The sequence below is a fragment of the Schistocerca piceifrons genome, chromosome 6, assembly GCF_021461385.2.
Source record: "Schistocerca piceifrons isolate TAMUIC-IGC-003096 chromosome 6, iqSchPice1.1, whole genome shotgun sequence".
Taxonomy (NCBI): Eukaryota; Metazoa; Arthropoda; class Insecta; order Orthoptera; family Acrididae; genus Schistocerca; species Schistocerca piceifrons.
The window spans coordinates 142,757,962-142,774,170 of NC_060143.1; the positions used below are offsets into that span (position 1 = coordinate 142,757,962).

The 16,209-nt window shown below is 37.2% G+C and overlaps 1 protein-coding gene across 1 annotated transcript in view; it reads left to right on the forward strand.

The window, feature by feature from the left end:
• The window catches only part of LOC124802548 (XK-related protein 4-like), a 74,519-nt gene that overhangs the window by 24,406 nt on the left and 33,904 nt on the right, over window positions 1-16,209 (forward strand). The window contains exons 3-5 of the mRNA XM_047263412.1: window positions 10,093-10,313; window positions 10,482-10,634; window positions 11,717-11,996. Of these exons, the coding sequence (XP_047119368.1) occupies window positions 10,093-10,313; window positions 10,482-10,634; window positions 11,717-11,996 (654 nt within the window). The remainder of the gene's footprint in view (window positions 1-10,092; window positions 10,314-10,481; window positions 10,635-11,716; window positions 11,997-16,209) is intronic.

Sequence of the window (16,209 nt, forward strand, 5' to 3'; positions counted from 1 at the left end):
TTGAAGAAGTCGAAAGTTTTTAGAGTTCCTGAAAGAAGCCAAGCCTCAGTGTCTTCAAAATGAAGAAATAGGTGCCATTGCCTTTGACTATATGCAGAATTTGCCCTTACCAGAAATTCCTGTGCAAGAAGTATTTTATATGCAGCAGCTATGAGTAAATGTGTTTAATATCCACAATTTAAAAGATGACAGCACTGTGGTATATCTTTATCATGAGGGTGATGGAAGAAAAGGTGTGAATGAACTGTGCACTTTTCTATATCACAACAATAAAAACTACATTCCAGACACAATCTAGCACCTCTGCTTGTTCTCAGATGGCTGTATTGGACAAAACCGAAATCACACAATGGTGAGAATGTGTATACGGCTGATTACAGTTGGTAGATTTGAGTCAATTAGAACATGGTCATTCATACCTACCATACCCAAATTTTGGGGTATTCAAAAAGAAAAGAAAAAATTGTGATAGAGTTTATATACCAAAAGAATATGTTGAATTAATAGCACACAGCAGAAAAAGTGTGGAAGTTCATGTTGCAGAGTAAAATGAAATAATTGACTTTGATAAATGATGGCTGCCCTACTTTAAGAAGATTGTTACATCAAGGGAAACTGAAGGATTCCCAATAGATAAGAAGCAGGCATTGTCTCCCTTAAAATTCAAGCAATTCAAGTACTGCAACAACAAGATTGGAGAGGTCGAAGTGTCTGTTTACATCCACTCTCCTGTTACACTCAGATTCCTTCTGGGAAAGTAAAGGTCACTGTGCTATCTTACCATGCGTTCTGAAAATGTATACTAGGACAAAGTTCCCATAAACTTCAAAAATATACAGGACATTGGAAAGTTAGTGAAATATGTTCCTCAGGACGTGAGGGAATTTTACAAGAACATTATAAAATGGCCAACGATGGGTACTCTATGAGTGAATCTTTCAGTCCCTAATAAGTCCTCTGTGCTGTGTGTGTGTGTGTGTGTGTGTGTGTTGCTTCATGAATTTAAATTATATTCAGTCATAGTAATAATAAATTTTGTAATTAACATCCAACTTGTCCATAAATATGTATTCAATAAACACATGTGATTAATATACCATATTAAATTTATTAATCAATACAGGTCGTGAATTTACTTGTAACCTCAGGACTGAAAAGCGTCAACTCCATTTTTGGAAAAACAAAAATAAATGTGGATTAAACGTTCAAATCGTATTTTCACTAACAAAAATTACATTCTAAGAAATTATTTTATAGATAATAGGAGCTATAATCAATATTTATTTGGCTTAGATACATCTATACAGTTTTTTCCTTCTCCTGAAAAGTTGTGAAATGGACTTAATGCCTTTCAGCTCCGACCAATTCAGTTGTTGGTATGACACTCTTTGTTGTACAGAACGGAATGTTTTTTTTTCTTTCTAATGGGATTTATTATAACACTTGTATCATCTGCAAAAAGTAACAATTTTGCTTGTTGAATGTTAAATGTGAGATCATTCAAATATGTAAGGAATAGGGGTGGACCCAAAATTGAGCTTCGCGGGAACCCCTTTGTGATTTTTACCCCAATCACAAAAATTTTGTATTTTTCTGATATTGTCTGAATTATTCAACACAAACTTTCGCATTTAGTCAGTCAAGTATGATTCGTACCAGCTGTGTATAGAGCCATCGGTTCCATAAAACATGTGTTTTTCTAAGATAGTATCGTGATATACACAGTCGAAGGCTTCGTGGAGGACACAAAAAATACCAACTGGTGATATGTTAATATTGTACGTTTCGATGGTTAAATGTATAAATAACATATTCAGTCGAGCAGCCCTTCCAGAAACCAAACTGTGGTACGCTAAATAAATTGTTTCCATTCAAGTGTGTGACTACTCTTGAATACATTACTTTTTTGAATATTTTGTAAAAAGATGTCACTAAGGAATGTTGGCAATAATTGTTTAAGTCTGTCTTGTCACCTCGCTTATTAAGTGGCTTAATAATTCCAAATTTTAACCTGCCTGGAAAAATTCTTTGTACCACGATGCATTGCATGTATCACGAAGGACATTATTTATTGGAACGTCATTTCAGAATTGTTTGAAATTCAGTCAGAGTCACAAGAGGCTTTTGTTTTGTAGAATTTTTATAATTGTTTTAATTTCAGTCAAATATGTTGGCGCTTCTTTAGTTGCTTAAAGTTTCGTGGAATGACAATTTTAATTTATTCTTTTGCTTCTTCTACTGAACTATTCAATCATAAATTTGCTGCTACATTTAGAAAGTGATTGTTAAAAGTACTTGCAACTTGTAAATTTTCGGTCATATTATTTTTATTTAGTTTAATTGTTGTGGAATCTCGTACGGTGACTGGCGCTGTGTCTCCTGTTTCACAGTCCCCCATATAGTTTTAATCTTATCAAACTGGGGAACAATCAAGAATGGGGTGCCGCAAGGTTTGGTCTTGTGTCCTCTGCTGTTCTTAATATATATTAATGACTTGCCATTCTGTATTCACGAAGATGCAAAGCTGGTACTTTTTGCCAATGATACAAGTATAGCTATCACATCCAATAGACAAGAATTAACTGGTGAAATTGTAAAAGATGTTTTTCAGAAAATCATTAAGTGGTTCTCTGCAAATGGGCTCTCATTAAACTTTGACAAGACACAGTATATACAATTCCACACAGTAAAGGGAATGACACCATTCATAAATATAGACTTCGTTCAGAAATCGGTAGCTAAGGTAAGATATTCAAAATTTCTAGGTGTATGCATTGATGAGGGGTTGAACTGGAAAAAACACACTGAGGAGCTGCTGAAACGTTTGAGTTCAGCTACTTATGCTATTAGGGTCATTGCAAATTTTGGCGATATACATCTGAGTAAATTAGCTTACCATGCCTATTTTAATTCTCTGCTTTCGTATGGCATGGCATCATATTCTGGGGTAACTCATCATTGAGTAAAAGAGTGTTCATTCCACAAAAGCGTGTAATCAGAATAATCGCTGGAGCTCATCCAAGACCATCCTGCAGACACTTATTTAAAGAGCTAGAAATCTTCACTGTAGCATCACAATATATATATTCACTTATGAAATTTGTTATTAACAATCCGAACGAATTAAAAAAATCGCAGTGTACATGGCTACAACACTAGGAGAAAGGATGATCTTCACTACTCAAGGTTAAATCTAACTTTGGCTCAGAAGGGGGTATATTATGCTGCCACAAAAGTCTTTGGTCATTTACCTAATAGCTTCAAAAGTCTGACAGATAGCCATATAGCATTTAAAAGGAAATTAAAAGAATCTCTTAATGGCAACTCCTTCTACTCATTAGATGAATTTTTGGATATAGTAAGTGGGTAATTTCCCAACCTCCCACAAAATAATTTTTTGTGTAATGTAATATCTTGTATAGACACCTTTTATTAACCTGACACGTTCCACATCATTACGAAGTGTCGTATTCATGATCTATGGAACAAGTACTAATCTAATATGCATTATTTATTTCTGTCAGTACATGCATACTTCTGGATATTTTAATGACTTTCCTTAAAATACTACAGTATTTCTTGTAGTATACAAGTAATGTCGAATTTGACTTACTCTGACCTTTATATAAATTTTCCTCTTACATGAGATTTTAATTACCTTAGTTATCCATAGCTTAATTTTTTTAAATGGATCTTTTGGATGACTTTTTAGCAAGGCAAGTTTCAAATATTGTCAGAAATTTACAATGGAATAAATTGAATTTAACATTAGCATCTCTTTCTACATATATTTCATTCTATACCACCCCTCTCAGCTTAATCTTAAAACCCTGTTCTCATTAATAAGCCCCACTGCTTTTTATGAACCTACCTCGGGGTTGTAAGGTGCCATACTGATTATTTCCATCAATTGTGTATCTTGATCAGATACTCTATTAGCAATTTGGTACACATTAATTGTTTCAGCCTGAGCGCTGTTTATAAAAAAGTTGTCAATCAGTGCCCTCGTATTTTGCTGTTCATGAGTTGGAAAACCGACTACTGAAATTAAACAGTGGAAAATCCAGGATGGAATGTAACAATATTATGAAAAGGAAAGTTGCCGATGCTGAGTCGCAGATAGGCACAATGAAAAGACTGTCACAAATAAATAAAGCTTTTGGCCAGCTAGACACACACACACACACACACACACACACACACACACACACACACACACACACACACCTGTAGTCTCAGGCAACTGAAACAACTGACTTCTGAAATTAGTTTGAAACACCCAAATAATCCTCCTGGCTAATTTTTCCTATCTGTATCTTAGGAAATCTACACTGAAACCTCCACAAACTACTAACTGTTTCTTCTTGTCTGACAGATAGTTCAATAATGCATATGGATTTCTCATAAATAGCTGAAAGTTTCCTAGAGTGGATCTGTAGACTGTTAAAATTACCAGAGAAGTATTCTGCAGTAAAAACTCACAAGCTCATGCAAGGTAAGGCCACACTGTGGGGCGGCAGGTAAAGTTATGATGGCATAGATGTATAGTACGCCGTCTTTCTCACGTGAGCCTGGCAACTATTTTTGTGGTCAGCCAGAAAGCGTTGGAGAACACGCTGGCCTTAGTTTCCAGTCTGCACGGCCACATTGTGGTCCAGCCCAATGAAAGAAATGTTTTTATTCTCCTTCTACTTAGCAGGATCAGGACTATGATTATAAATGAAGGAATAAAGTTCTAGTTCATACGTATATTGAGTAAAGTATCTCATGCACAACAATTTGAAAGTCACTGCGTTCAATTGACAGTAAATCTTTTTATCTTAAACAGCACTATTCTCAGTTCAGAGGCGACCTCTACAGTGCGTTCCTACCAAATAGTCCTTCGCCCTGACTACTAATCCTCAAATAAATGTTCAAACTAAATGCTCCCCACAAAAGTGGAAATAATATTCTCAACTTGCCACATGGATTTGTAATTATCACAGATGGCACACCAACAGTTACTTTAGTGAAATCTAAGCAATCGATGAGGGTGTACAGCCCTCGTGAGTTCACAATCCATCATTACAGAAAATATGCGTTTTGTCACAGTTTGTCTCTGACATCATCAGAGGCAGAGCGCGATCCGACATTTAACAGATGTGTATCTTACAGTGGCTGAGTGTGAAGTGAACCTGCCTCTTGGGCTGTATTTATATATGTGCCTCAGTGGACGGCGGAGGGAACATCTGTTATCTACTGCCTTATGCATATGGCAGCAGCCTCTGAATGGCTCCTTTCTTGGACACATAATCTTTAATAACAAAGTTAAGAATTAATTTAGAATCTTCTTAATTTTTATATGTATTTAGGTAAGTTGTTTGAAAGCACAGAAAAAGTGTCAGCTCCGTTGAATAAAAACTTTGCCTTCTAGACTTTTTATAGTGGAACTAACGGTAGTTCGTTACCTCTGAACCATACCTTTACTAGAACTTATATCGGATGTAATTACTACTACGGTTCTAAAATTTGGTATAGCTCTATTATTTAGTAGGTTTTATCATGTGCTGTAACCAAAATTTTCCCTCATTAATATTACAGGTATTTAATCTATTAAAATGGGCATATTTTAGTTACAAATTTGGTTTTCGTTAAATTACTCAAAAATTATAAGGGATACCTTGATGTTGTCTCTTAGTTATTATTTTTAGGTGAACTGAAGCATAAAACAAATTTTTACGTTTCTATGTTCAATATTTAGTGTCCTTAATTTTTCTTATAAATGTGGATTCCGATTGTAATTTTTTTATTTCTTTGCTTTGAAACTTCCACCAGTTATCTACGAGCTCCTTGGGCACATTCTGACCAAATTCTTACTTTCTAGCTTTATTATTTAGTGCCACTTATTTTTTTTCTTAAAACTCTATTTTTATGGAAACTATTAGTTTAATTACATTAAGACTTCATATTTAAAACGTTGTTACAATAAAATATATGTTGACAAAGTTTGAATATAAAATTTTGACTTTTAATTTTATACTTAATTATGGTGCAATATTTGTGCGCTTTATGTGGACACATTAAGGTGTTTTGCGCTACTAGCAGTGAACTGGGGTAAGTCCCGGCACACTTGCTCACGTCTGTGGTTTACACTGCACTTCGATGAATTCAGAGTTACACTGCTTATGTTCAAAGAAAAATGTGAACTTATCTGATATGACTGTTCTATTAGAGTAATGTGCACTAGATATGTGGTATTTCATTAGCCACATGCCGTTGAACCAAATGGCACATACCTCAGGGAACTCAGCCAATTGAGTACATAATTGAAGCTTGTTGAGGTTTATGAGCCACTGACTAATGTGTAGCATCAGTCCGCTGTAACCAACCATAAGCTCTGAGCATGCTTTGGTAACTGCCACTTCAGTGCTGTGGTGGAACATTGTGTCAGATGAAATGTGTGTCTTGTATAAATTGCCCAGATCATAAGGGCAGTGGCAACCTCATTGGAAAAAATCCCAGCCTCAAGGACTGCTGCACTTCAGTGGAGATTGTTGAGGTGAAACAACATTTACAGGGAATATCTGGGGTACTTGCCACTCCTCTTTTTGTATTAAACTTGTCTAAATATGTTGGCTCTGCCTGAGTTCGCCTTAATTTCATTTGTTGGTGAAGAGAGAACAAGATGATGTCCTCCAATTCTCTAAGAAACCTAGTAGTAGTTCAGGTGGGCTGTTACGTAGTAAAAGAACCCAGTCAACAAAGAAGCCAATTGGTTACCATTTGTGATCAAGTATTATCCAAATTAAATCTTTCTTACCTTAAGACAGTGCATATAGTGTATCAAAATGTATATATGGGTCATTCCATGGTAACTCACATTACAAAGTGATGTTTATGTTATGAGTTTTGGACAATTAACAGAAGGAAATGTTTCTATTCAATATTTTTATACCTCAAAGCATAATTCATACAGAATGCTCAATAAACCTATATCACAATAATTGTTACATTACTGGACTTATAAAACCAAATCTTATAATTATTCTTGGTAACTCACGTTACATTTCCAAGAAATGGCTTTTGCATATGATAAATAAAATACAAAAGTCTGCTCTGTTTTATGTGAACATTTATTGTAAGTTTTACACACAATATCAGAAGATCTTACAAGTATTTTAACAAAGTTCCAAACATTTAATCTCTAATAAAATAAATATTAAAACATAATGAACAGGTAACTCTTGTTACATTGTCACAGATCAGTCAAATTTGAAATAACCATGGGAATTTACAACACTTGGAGTGTTCACTTCTGACAAGCTTGTCTTTAGTGTAGTATATCTCATCTTTAATTTCGGGCCACTTCCAGAACTTCCTATCTTTCATCATAACATCAACTTTAAACTCATCATTTTCAATTTTAGTAACATTACCAGGAAAATATGAATTGTCATATTTTACCACCACCCAGTCATCTACTTGTATATCTAGTGAGTTTTCTGTTCTGTTAGTGTTTTCCTCTGCACTGCTGAAGTGGTGTGTCCTTTAGCTCCATTATTATAGAGTTCCAAGTGACGAATTTTATAAATATTCAAGAAAGGCTTGCAGTTCTTGATTAAGCCCGAGAGATTAGAAGAAGAATTCAACAATGCTTTGATAAAATCTGTTGCTTTGTTTATAACACATTTCCTGCTTTTTACACGAGACCAAACTTGGCATTTGACAGCCCCACCAATTCCATCCACTGGTCCCTTCCCATGAGAAGTTGCAAATTATCAGATACCAACACATAGGGGTGAGAATTACTTGAATGCCAAATCATGGCAGCAAAAATACTAATTTGATTCTGCTCCCAGCGTGCGCTTCGTATTTCATCTTGATTTACACATGCAAAATTTTCAGAATAATCAATTTGCATCATGGCAGTTAGCATCGCAGAAGGCAGTGATTCCTTATCACTTATCTTTGAATGTTCCCTCTTAAAGTAGCAGTGCTCTAAAAATTTAGGTCCCATGGTAAGAATATGATCAATAAGATTCTGTAATGTACCTTCTTCCTCTACTTTCAAAATTCTGCCATCACTTTCCTGCCACACATACCATTTACGCTGTACTCTTGTACACCAGTACATAAACCAAGAAGTTTAACTGCCAATAAATCTTTACATTTCACGCACTTTCACAACCAACAATTGGCTGTAGGCTCTGCACATAGAAAAAATTCTGGCCAGTTACTGGTGTTACTTAGGTATTAGAGGTACTACGCTATGAAGAGAGTTAATAGCACAGATGAAATTCTCGTGAAATCAGCAGATACACATGTTGTGTGGAATTTTATTGGCAAGCATGACATGTTTGGATCTTAATTCTGCAAATTTACTTATACCAATCACTTTGCCATTTTTTTCATAAAACATTGCATGGGCTTCTTTCAAAGAAAACACAGTGTTGTACTTGCAACTTACTCTTACCTTTCTCATCTTTTACGTCACAACGTCTTTGCATCCAGGGGCCTGCTAATGTTATCCCTTTCATAGAATTTGCTCACCGCACTTATTGTTTCATCACATACTTTTTGTTTAGAGATTCTTTCTACTTCTGCATCATACAACCTTCTAATAACAAATTTTTGTTTTCTGGGTGATGCTGGAATTACACGTTTCACTTTTGATATGGCTTTTCCCAATATATGGTGGAGAGGCAGAACTACTTGGTGTAGCTGAAGATGCTTCCTTTAGCCGCTTCCTGTACTTGGCAACTCTTTCTTCTCTAACATTCCGTTTCCTGTCTGTAGTAATCCTTTCTTGTTCTCTTTTACTCAAACAATTTTCCTGTTCCTGCTTCTTTTACCAGAATTTTTTCATAGTTTCCTTGTGTTTGATTTTACTCTTCATATCTGCCTTCATTTTTCAATTTCTGCCTTCTTCTCATCTTTTCAGCTACACTTAAAGGCATTCTGCAAAAATTGCAGGTTGTTGTAAAGAAGAAATAGCTATTCCCAAAGGGATTTCATGTGGCATATGGAGATATACATTAAATATGTTAAAATATATTGTTAGTTGTGTTGTATGTAATTCAGAACCAATCTGACTGCTCAAAATTGTAACTAATCCTACAAAAATTATGGTAACTCAAATTTCATAAATAAAGGTAACTCACATTGCATGAATTAAATATCCTATACTAGGAGAAGGCTTCCAGGAGGAAATCTATTTGAGACACCAAATTATCAGGTACACTTATGTGAAGGACAGCATGGCATATAAGTTTCTATACTTTAATGTAGCTTGTGAAAATCTTTAAAAAATTGGCATTTGGAGGGGAAAATCAATCTTTCCAACAAAATTCAATGCCCACCCCACATATGTAACGGGGGAAAATATTCACACAGAAAAATTAATTTTTTTTATGATTATTCCTCGTTTACATGGAAGACCCATATAGTCATGAAATGGGAAGAATATAATTTTGTGAAGGTGTAAACCCATCCACACATGAAAGGCATCAAGGCATGACCGAGTCATTGAAGTCAAATACTCTACTACATTGGTAGCAGAAATGGTAACATCACAGCAAACTACTGACCATCTCAAATTAAAACTACTGTTGAAGTACACTACTGTAGTGGAACTGGACTATTTTTATAGTAACAGTAGCCTTCTAGTGATACTATGAACATAAAAATTGCCTAACATCAGGGGGAATGGTTAGGGAAGTATGTCATGTCATGTCATTAGTACATGGTATTTCAGAAAAAGACCACAACATGTATATTGACATCATTCACCAGTTGTGTTGTCTTATAAATCTAAGGCTGAAAGTGAGACTACATGTCAAAAACCCCCAAAGAATTTTTTTTAATCGAATTAGTGGGGTGTTTTTTGTTGGTGACCTCACTTAATGGTAGTGTTATTTAGTTTGAGACCAATGCCTATGTTGAGTTTCTCATGATTATAAACTATTTTTGTAATTATAAATTATTTTGTTCACCAATACTAGTTAATCTTATCATATGTAATCTGCAAAGATATTAAAACATATAACAGAAGGTGCAAAAATACATTTTGAGAGAGACTTTGATATGCTAATTACTATTCTCATGTCTTTGTAGGTATTTTGACACATTGTCATATGGATGCCGGAGTGTGATTGCTGGGAAGTTGGGAAATGGGATCAGACAGCAAAAATTGTACAGAATAATGCTAGATGAAGACTCTGATGCTTCCTTGTTAAGACTGTTCCACTGTTTCCTTCATTCTTTTCCACAAGCAGTACTTCAGCTTATGATTCTGCTTTCGGCTGTAAACATCCAAGAAACGAGCCCAGTTCAAGGTTTGTGGTATTTGCTTGTTGTGCCTCTCACTGATATGCATGAGAGAGAGAGAGAGAGAGAGAGAGAGAGAGAGAGAGAGAGAGAGAGAGAGAGAGACCACAGTCAAACAAGTTTGAACTTCGTGACAGATGAATTGCACACTATTGTTGACACTCTTTGTTTTACAGGTCTCCAGTCTTGGGCTGTTGCGTGCTCTTTAATATCTATTGCCTGGTCACTCACCTCTTACCATCGATCTGTAAGGTTTGCCAGAGATGATAAAGAAAAATTGGCATGGCAAGGAGCTGTGATGCAGTTTTGCTGGCATCTGTTGAGTGCAGGTTCGGTATTTATTCCTCATAGAAAATGCTCTTGAATATGTTTCTGTTGAAAATATGATTATTTGAACATGAATGAACAAAAGTGAATGCCATGCACTGATTTAATTTTGTTATTTATGGTGTAAGTTATCAGTGGTTTTTAAATTACCATTATATTTGATGGATGGTGATGAACTATAGGTAAAACAGTGTGTGGATCAGAGAGAGAGAGATTTTCATATTGTGTGCATGTACCAGCAGTTTGGTTATTACAGTACTGGGTTGGACACAATGACTGTTTCTGTTTAATTTGTACCTGCCATACAAGAGAATCAGTTGAGCACTAATAAGTTGGTAGAAGAATACTTAGTGACTTTGACGTACCCATTTCACTTGGGTCTTGCTTGTTGTAACTTGATTCTCTCTCTCTCTCTCTCTCTCTCTCTCTCTCTCTCTCTCTCTCTCTCACACACACACACACACACACACACACACACACACACACACACACCACAGATTGGTGCGGTTTGTTGGGAAGTGAGATGAGAAGTAATTATAATTTCGTGTGGCTCAACAACCTGGTGCAAGTCTTTAAGTTGGACGCCCCTTCGATGACATACGTCCATGACCTACCATAGTGATCATACTGGGGAAAGGGGACTTACAGTTAACGTGGACTTCAAACCATTTGTTCTTCGGGCAGATCATCACATCATTGAGATGTAAAGGATAGGTTAAAGTCAGACTGAAAAGAACTGTGGTTCAACCAGGGTTTGATCTCGCAACATTTTGTTTCCTAGGCACACACTTTACCGTTAGACAATTGGGCCTATAATATGAGAAGTGAAACTAAATATAAATAAGTGTTGTGGAGAAAAGAAACAGATAAATGACAAGGGAGGAAAGAGAAGATTAGTTGAGTTTTCTGTTGACCAAATGAACACGAAGTTTTGGCAAGTCTCTGATGAGTAGTGGAAGGTTGTTCTGAATGTTATCCAATGTTGAAACAGTATTACACAGCAGTATGCAGTTGCAGCGTGTATTCTATATACAGATCACACAAGAAAGTTGTTGCCTTCATGCCCCATGTATACCTGTTGCAGTGTCACGTGTTCTGGCTTTGAGTCTACTGGCTGCGCTCTATCCTGCCTGGATGGGGATGGTCTGCCTGGCTCACTGGATGGTGATGTCAGCGTGGCTGGCTCTGAGCCACCAACCTACTGCAGTCTGTACCAGCCGCTGCGAGGAGTTGCTCTTTAGTGCTGCTCTGGGATTTGCATATATTTTGACTTTTGTGGCCCCACGTGATGGACCGACTAGATATTCGTACCTTGCATATTACTTGGTGTTCTTTATGGAAAACACTGGTGCTCTTGTTGTGTGGTAAGTATTACACTCCATAACAAAATTATGATTATGGCAGACCTTGGAATGCTGATCAGGACAGTTTTAGTGGATAAATCTCATGTTCATCCTTGTGCATAGGCAGATGTATGAGAGATACATTTTGTCATCTTCCAATACTAGTCCTGTCCTATTGTGGGCCCTTCGTAACAGTAAAGCTAGGTACTGTTTCTTTTTGCATTGATTTTTGACACAATGAAACCTTTCATTTTCATCTTCCAAGCATTTGGCTGTTTATAATACTGTCTAATGATTGGATGAGGTCTGAAGTAGGCCTCAAGTACCTCAGGGAAGACACTTATCTTGTAGACTGCTGTTCAGAGTGACACATATTCTCATGATGAGCATACTTACCCCTCGATTGGGTGCGTGCGCCTATGTATAAAGTGCGCCAACCACAAATAAAATTGTTTCACACTATTCCACTGTTGTTTCACAGAGCCCATAACTATACCTTCATTATTGCTTCAGCTAACACAGTGATAAATTATGTTGTCGTTTGCCCAAGTGAGCAGCATTAATATAAAATAAACAGCAAAGTAGGTGAGAAAAAATTTATGTTTGGTGCAAGAAAATGAGTCAGATTTTGAGCTAGCAGCACAATCCCACAAAAAGGCAGTTGTCTACAAGATAATTAGTAATTAAATAAGCTGTTGGCTGGGATCTGATGCAGCTGCACTGTTTAATGCTTCGAGTGGGTGATTTCGATGGGGCATCACCTGTCTGTGGTGTCCGCCCTGGTAGCTGAGTGGTCAGCATGACAGACTGTCAATCCTAAGGGCCCGGGTTCGATTCCCGGCTGGGTCGGAAATTTTCTCCGCTCAGGGACTGGGTGTTGTGTTGTCCTAATCATCATCATTTCATCCCCATCGACGCGCAGGTCGCCGAAGTGGCGTCAAATCGAAAGACCTGCACCAGGCGAACGGTCTACCCGACGGGAGGCCCTAGCCACACGACATTTCCATTTTTACCTGTCTGTGGTGAGAGAGTGGCTTTAGCTCATATTATGTAAATTTATTTTATAGTTGTTTAATTCAACTAAGATTAAACAGTGATTTTTGGCTATACATGTTACCTTGCTAACACAAAGACAGCTATTCTTCACATGTGTACAAGGTATGCTATGTGCCCGCTAAATGCATATCTATTTTCCATATTGTCCATTAACTGGTGCAAGCCGTTTAGATGTTGTCCTTCTGGCAGTTTTGCATTTCGAAAGTGATTGCTGGACAAATGTGTAGTGTTCACGAGTGTGCGCAGTATGCTATCATGTTATTGATGGTGGCGATAGTAACTGTGATGACCGTTTGTAAAAGAGAACAGAAAGTTTGGTACTCAGTGCCAGTACATAGTGTGCTCTGTCACATGTTTGCTTGTCTTGAGTAACATCACCAGTGCTGCTGAACTAAATACTGGAATCTGAAGGATGCATCATTAACTTTGTTGGACGAGACAGTGCAGAAAGGTTTGTAATTTAACCCAGGATATTGTTGCCAACAGAAATTTCTTCCACCATCGAGATTGACTCTAGCTATCCTTGAATCAAGCATCATTATGAAATCATTTGACCAAAGAGGCAAGTTTTATCCTAAATCAGTTTGAAAAGAATGCTGAGATGATTTTGTAACGCAGTCCTCACAGTTTCCCATTCACATACCCAATCTGAGCTTGTGACTAATTTCTGACCACCTTGAAATTCTTCCTTCTTCAAGGGGCTTAGATCCCATACCTCCAGTGTTAAATTTGCAACATTGATGATGACTCATTATCTCAGAACCTTTGAAAGATAGAGATCTGAATTTTTTGGGAAGTATAGTTTCATTCCTTTTCTGATTACTGAACCATAATCATAACATACAGACAAGTAACTAGTTTATGTTTTTTTATGTTCAATTTTTCAAATCCACTTTTGCTTCTGTAAGTAAAAAACCATTATAGCTATAAGTGTTTTGGTGGTTCAGCACCAGCTAAGAGGCAACATAGTGTAAAATTAGATATGCACATCTGTAGTATTTCCTGAGATAATGGGTCAAATATTAAAGGAAACCATTTTCAGGAACTCAAGTTTTAATGTTTCATTCGATGTTAATTTACATATGGAGGCATGTCAGCCCCTGGTTTTGATCAGCCTGAAAAAGTAAAAGCTTTTTTTCTTTTCCTGCCTCTTGCTTCTTTAGTCATTTCTTCTGCTGCACGTTGGGCTTTCATGATGTTAAGTCAATCCATTTGCTGGAAGGCTTGTGGTGTGTTGGCTCCTAGAGTGATACCAAGTTGCTCTAGTACCCTAAGTCTTTCCTTATTTTCAGCATTAAATGTTATCAAAGCGTCACAAACACCCAGACATAGAGTTTTTATTCGTACAAAGATTTTTATTTGGTATTTGGGTCCAAATAACATTATTGAAAGTCTGATTTGGGTTTTGGCAACGGCCTTGCCGCAGTGGGTACACCGGTTCCTGTGAGATCACCAAAGTTAAGTGCTGTCGGGTGTGGTTGGCACTTGGATGGGTAACCATCCAGGCCGCCATGCGCTGTTTCCGTTTTTCGGGGTGCACTCAGCCTCATGATGCCAATTGAGGAGCTACTCGACCAAATAGTAGCGGCTTCGGTCAAGAATACCATCTTACGACCAGGAGAGCAGTGTGCTGACCCCACGCCTCTCCTATCCGCATCATTCAATGAGGATGACACGGCGGTTGGATGGTCCGGGACTGATGACCTCAGAAGTTAAGTCCCATAGTGCTCAGAGCCATTTTTTCGGATGGTCCGGGTAGGCCACTCGTGGCCTGAAGACGGAGTGCTTTCTGATTTGGGTTTTGCTTTCGACCATGTGGACATTTGGAAAGGTCAGGAGAAGTTAACTCTCTATATATTCATTTAGTAGCTTCGATCATTGAAGATGGTATGCTATTTTTGTGCCTAAATTTTCCCTCTGTACCCGCTGCCTGAGCTTTGCGGTAGTTGCACCATGAATTGGCACCACATGGGCAAAGATCATGTATAGGTGTATCATCAGTGGATAATTTGTGGAAGAATGTAGCCCACACTGCTCTTTTCATCCCTTGTAGGTCATATGTATTGCTTCTTATTGCCATTCCATAATACTGTTGGAATTCATCACTGTCTTTGTGTGTAAGTCGTACTTTACCATATAGAGTCCCTACAAAATGCATGTGCAATACCGCCATTTCTGTTTACATACTGCATCCAACCTCTTAACATGAACATTAATACGAATTTAAGGAATAAGTAGCTGAAAACCAGAGCCTTCTAGATTGAATGGTTCCAGAGATATACTTAAGGAAGTCAGTGCAGAATGACTGGATTTTTTGGACTTGCACCATTAACTTTGAAATAATATAAACTACCCTTCCAATTGGAAGTAATCAACAAATGATGTATCAAATTATTCAGGCAAGTTCAAATATTGTTAAGAGGTAATAATCAGAAAAATGTCACTTTTTGACCCAATTTTACCATATATACTCCCGTTAACATGGTCCAGAAGGAACCTGTACTCAGAGTTCTCCCTGCCAGCTGCAGTTCAGATAGAATGCTGTCTAATGTGTGTGGTTTTCTCACATTGTCTCACAATCACTTACATAAAATTAATGTAATATGTACCTTTGTCTGTAGTTTAACCTTTCATAGCAGATGAAATCTTGTATACAACAGTAGTGCGTAGTTTTTCCAGCTCTGATACATTGTTTGATTTCCCAGGACAGTTCTTGTGGGTTAGGGTATTTCTTTCCTCCTTTTTTTTCCAGCCTATTTGGGGGACAAGTTTCTCTTTTAGGAATGCTCTGCAAATATATATTCAATTTGCCTAAATGACAAAATTATGCAAAGGATAGCTTACTGCTCACCATATAGTGGGAATGTTTAGTCGCAGACACATCTGGCTTTGGCAGTGATTGTGTGTGTGTCTGGTTTTCATGCACACTTTCCTATAAATCTTTTTGAATAGCATGTCATTCCTGCAGCATTACACAATTCGAATAAAACAGCAGTTACCTGTGGCGATAACAGATCAGTGGATATCACATAATGTAACTGTATCATCTGAACCAGCACCTCTCGAACCTCGAGTGGGTTTGAAACAAACGTGTTCAACTGCTCAGACTGACAGTACTCAAATCTGCGTGGCCAGAAATTTTAAATTAACCGGAAACAGGAATACTCTACTTTCCTTC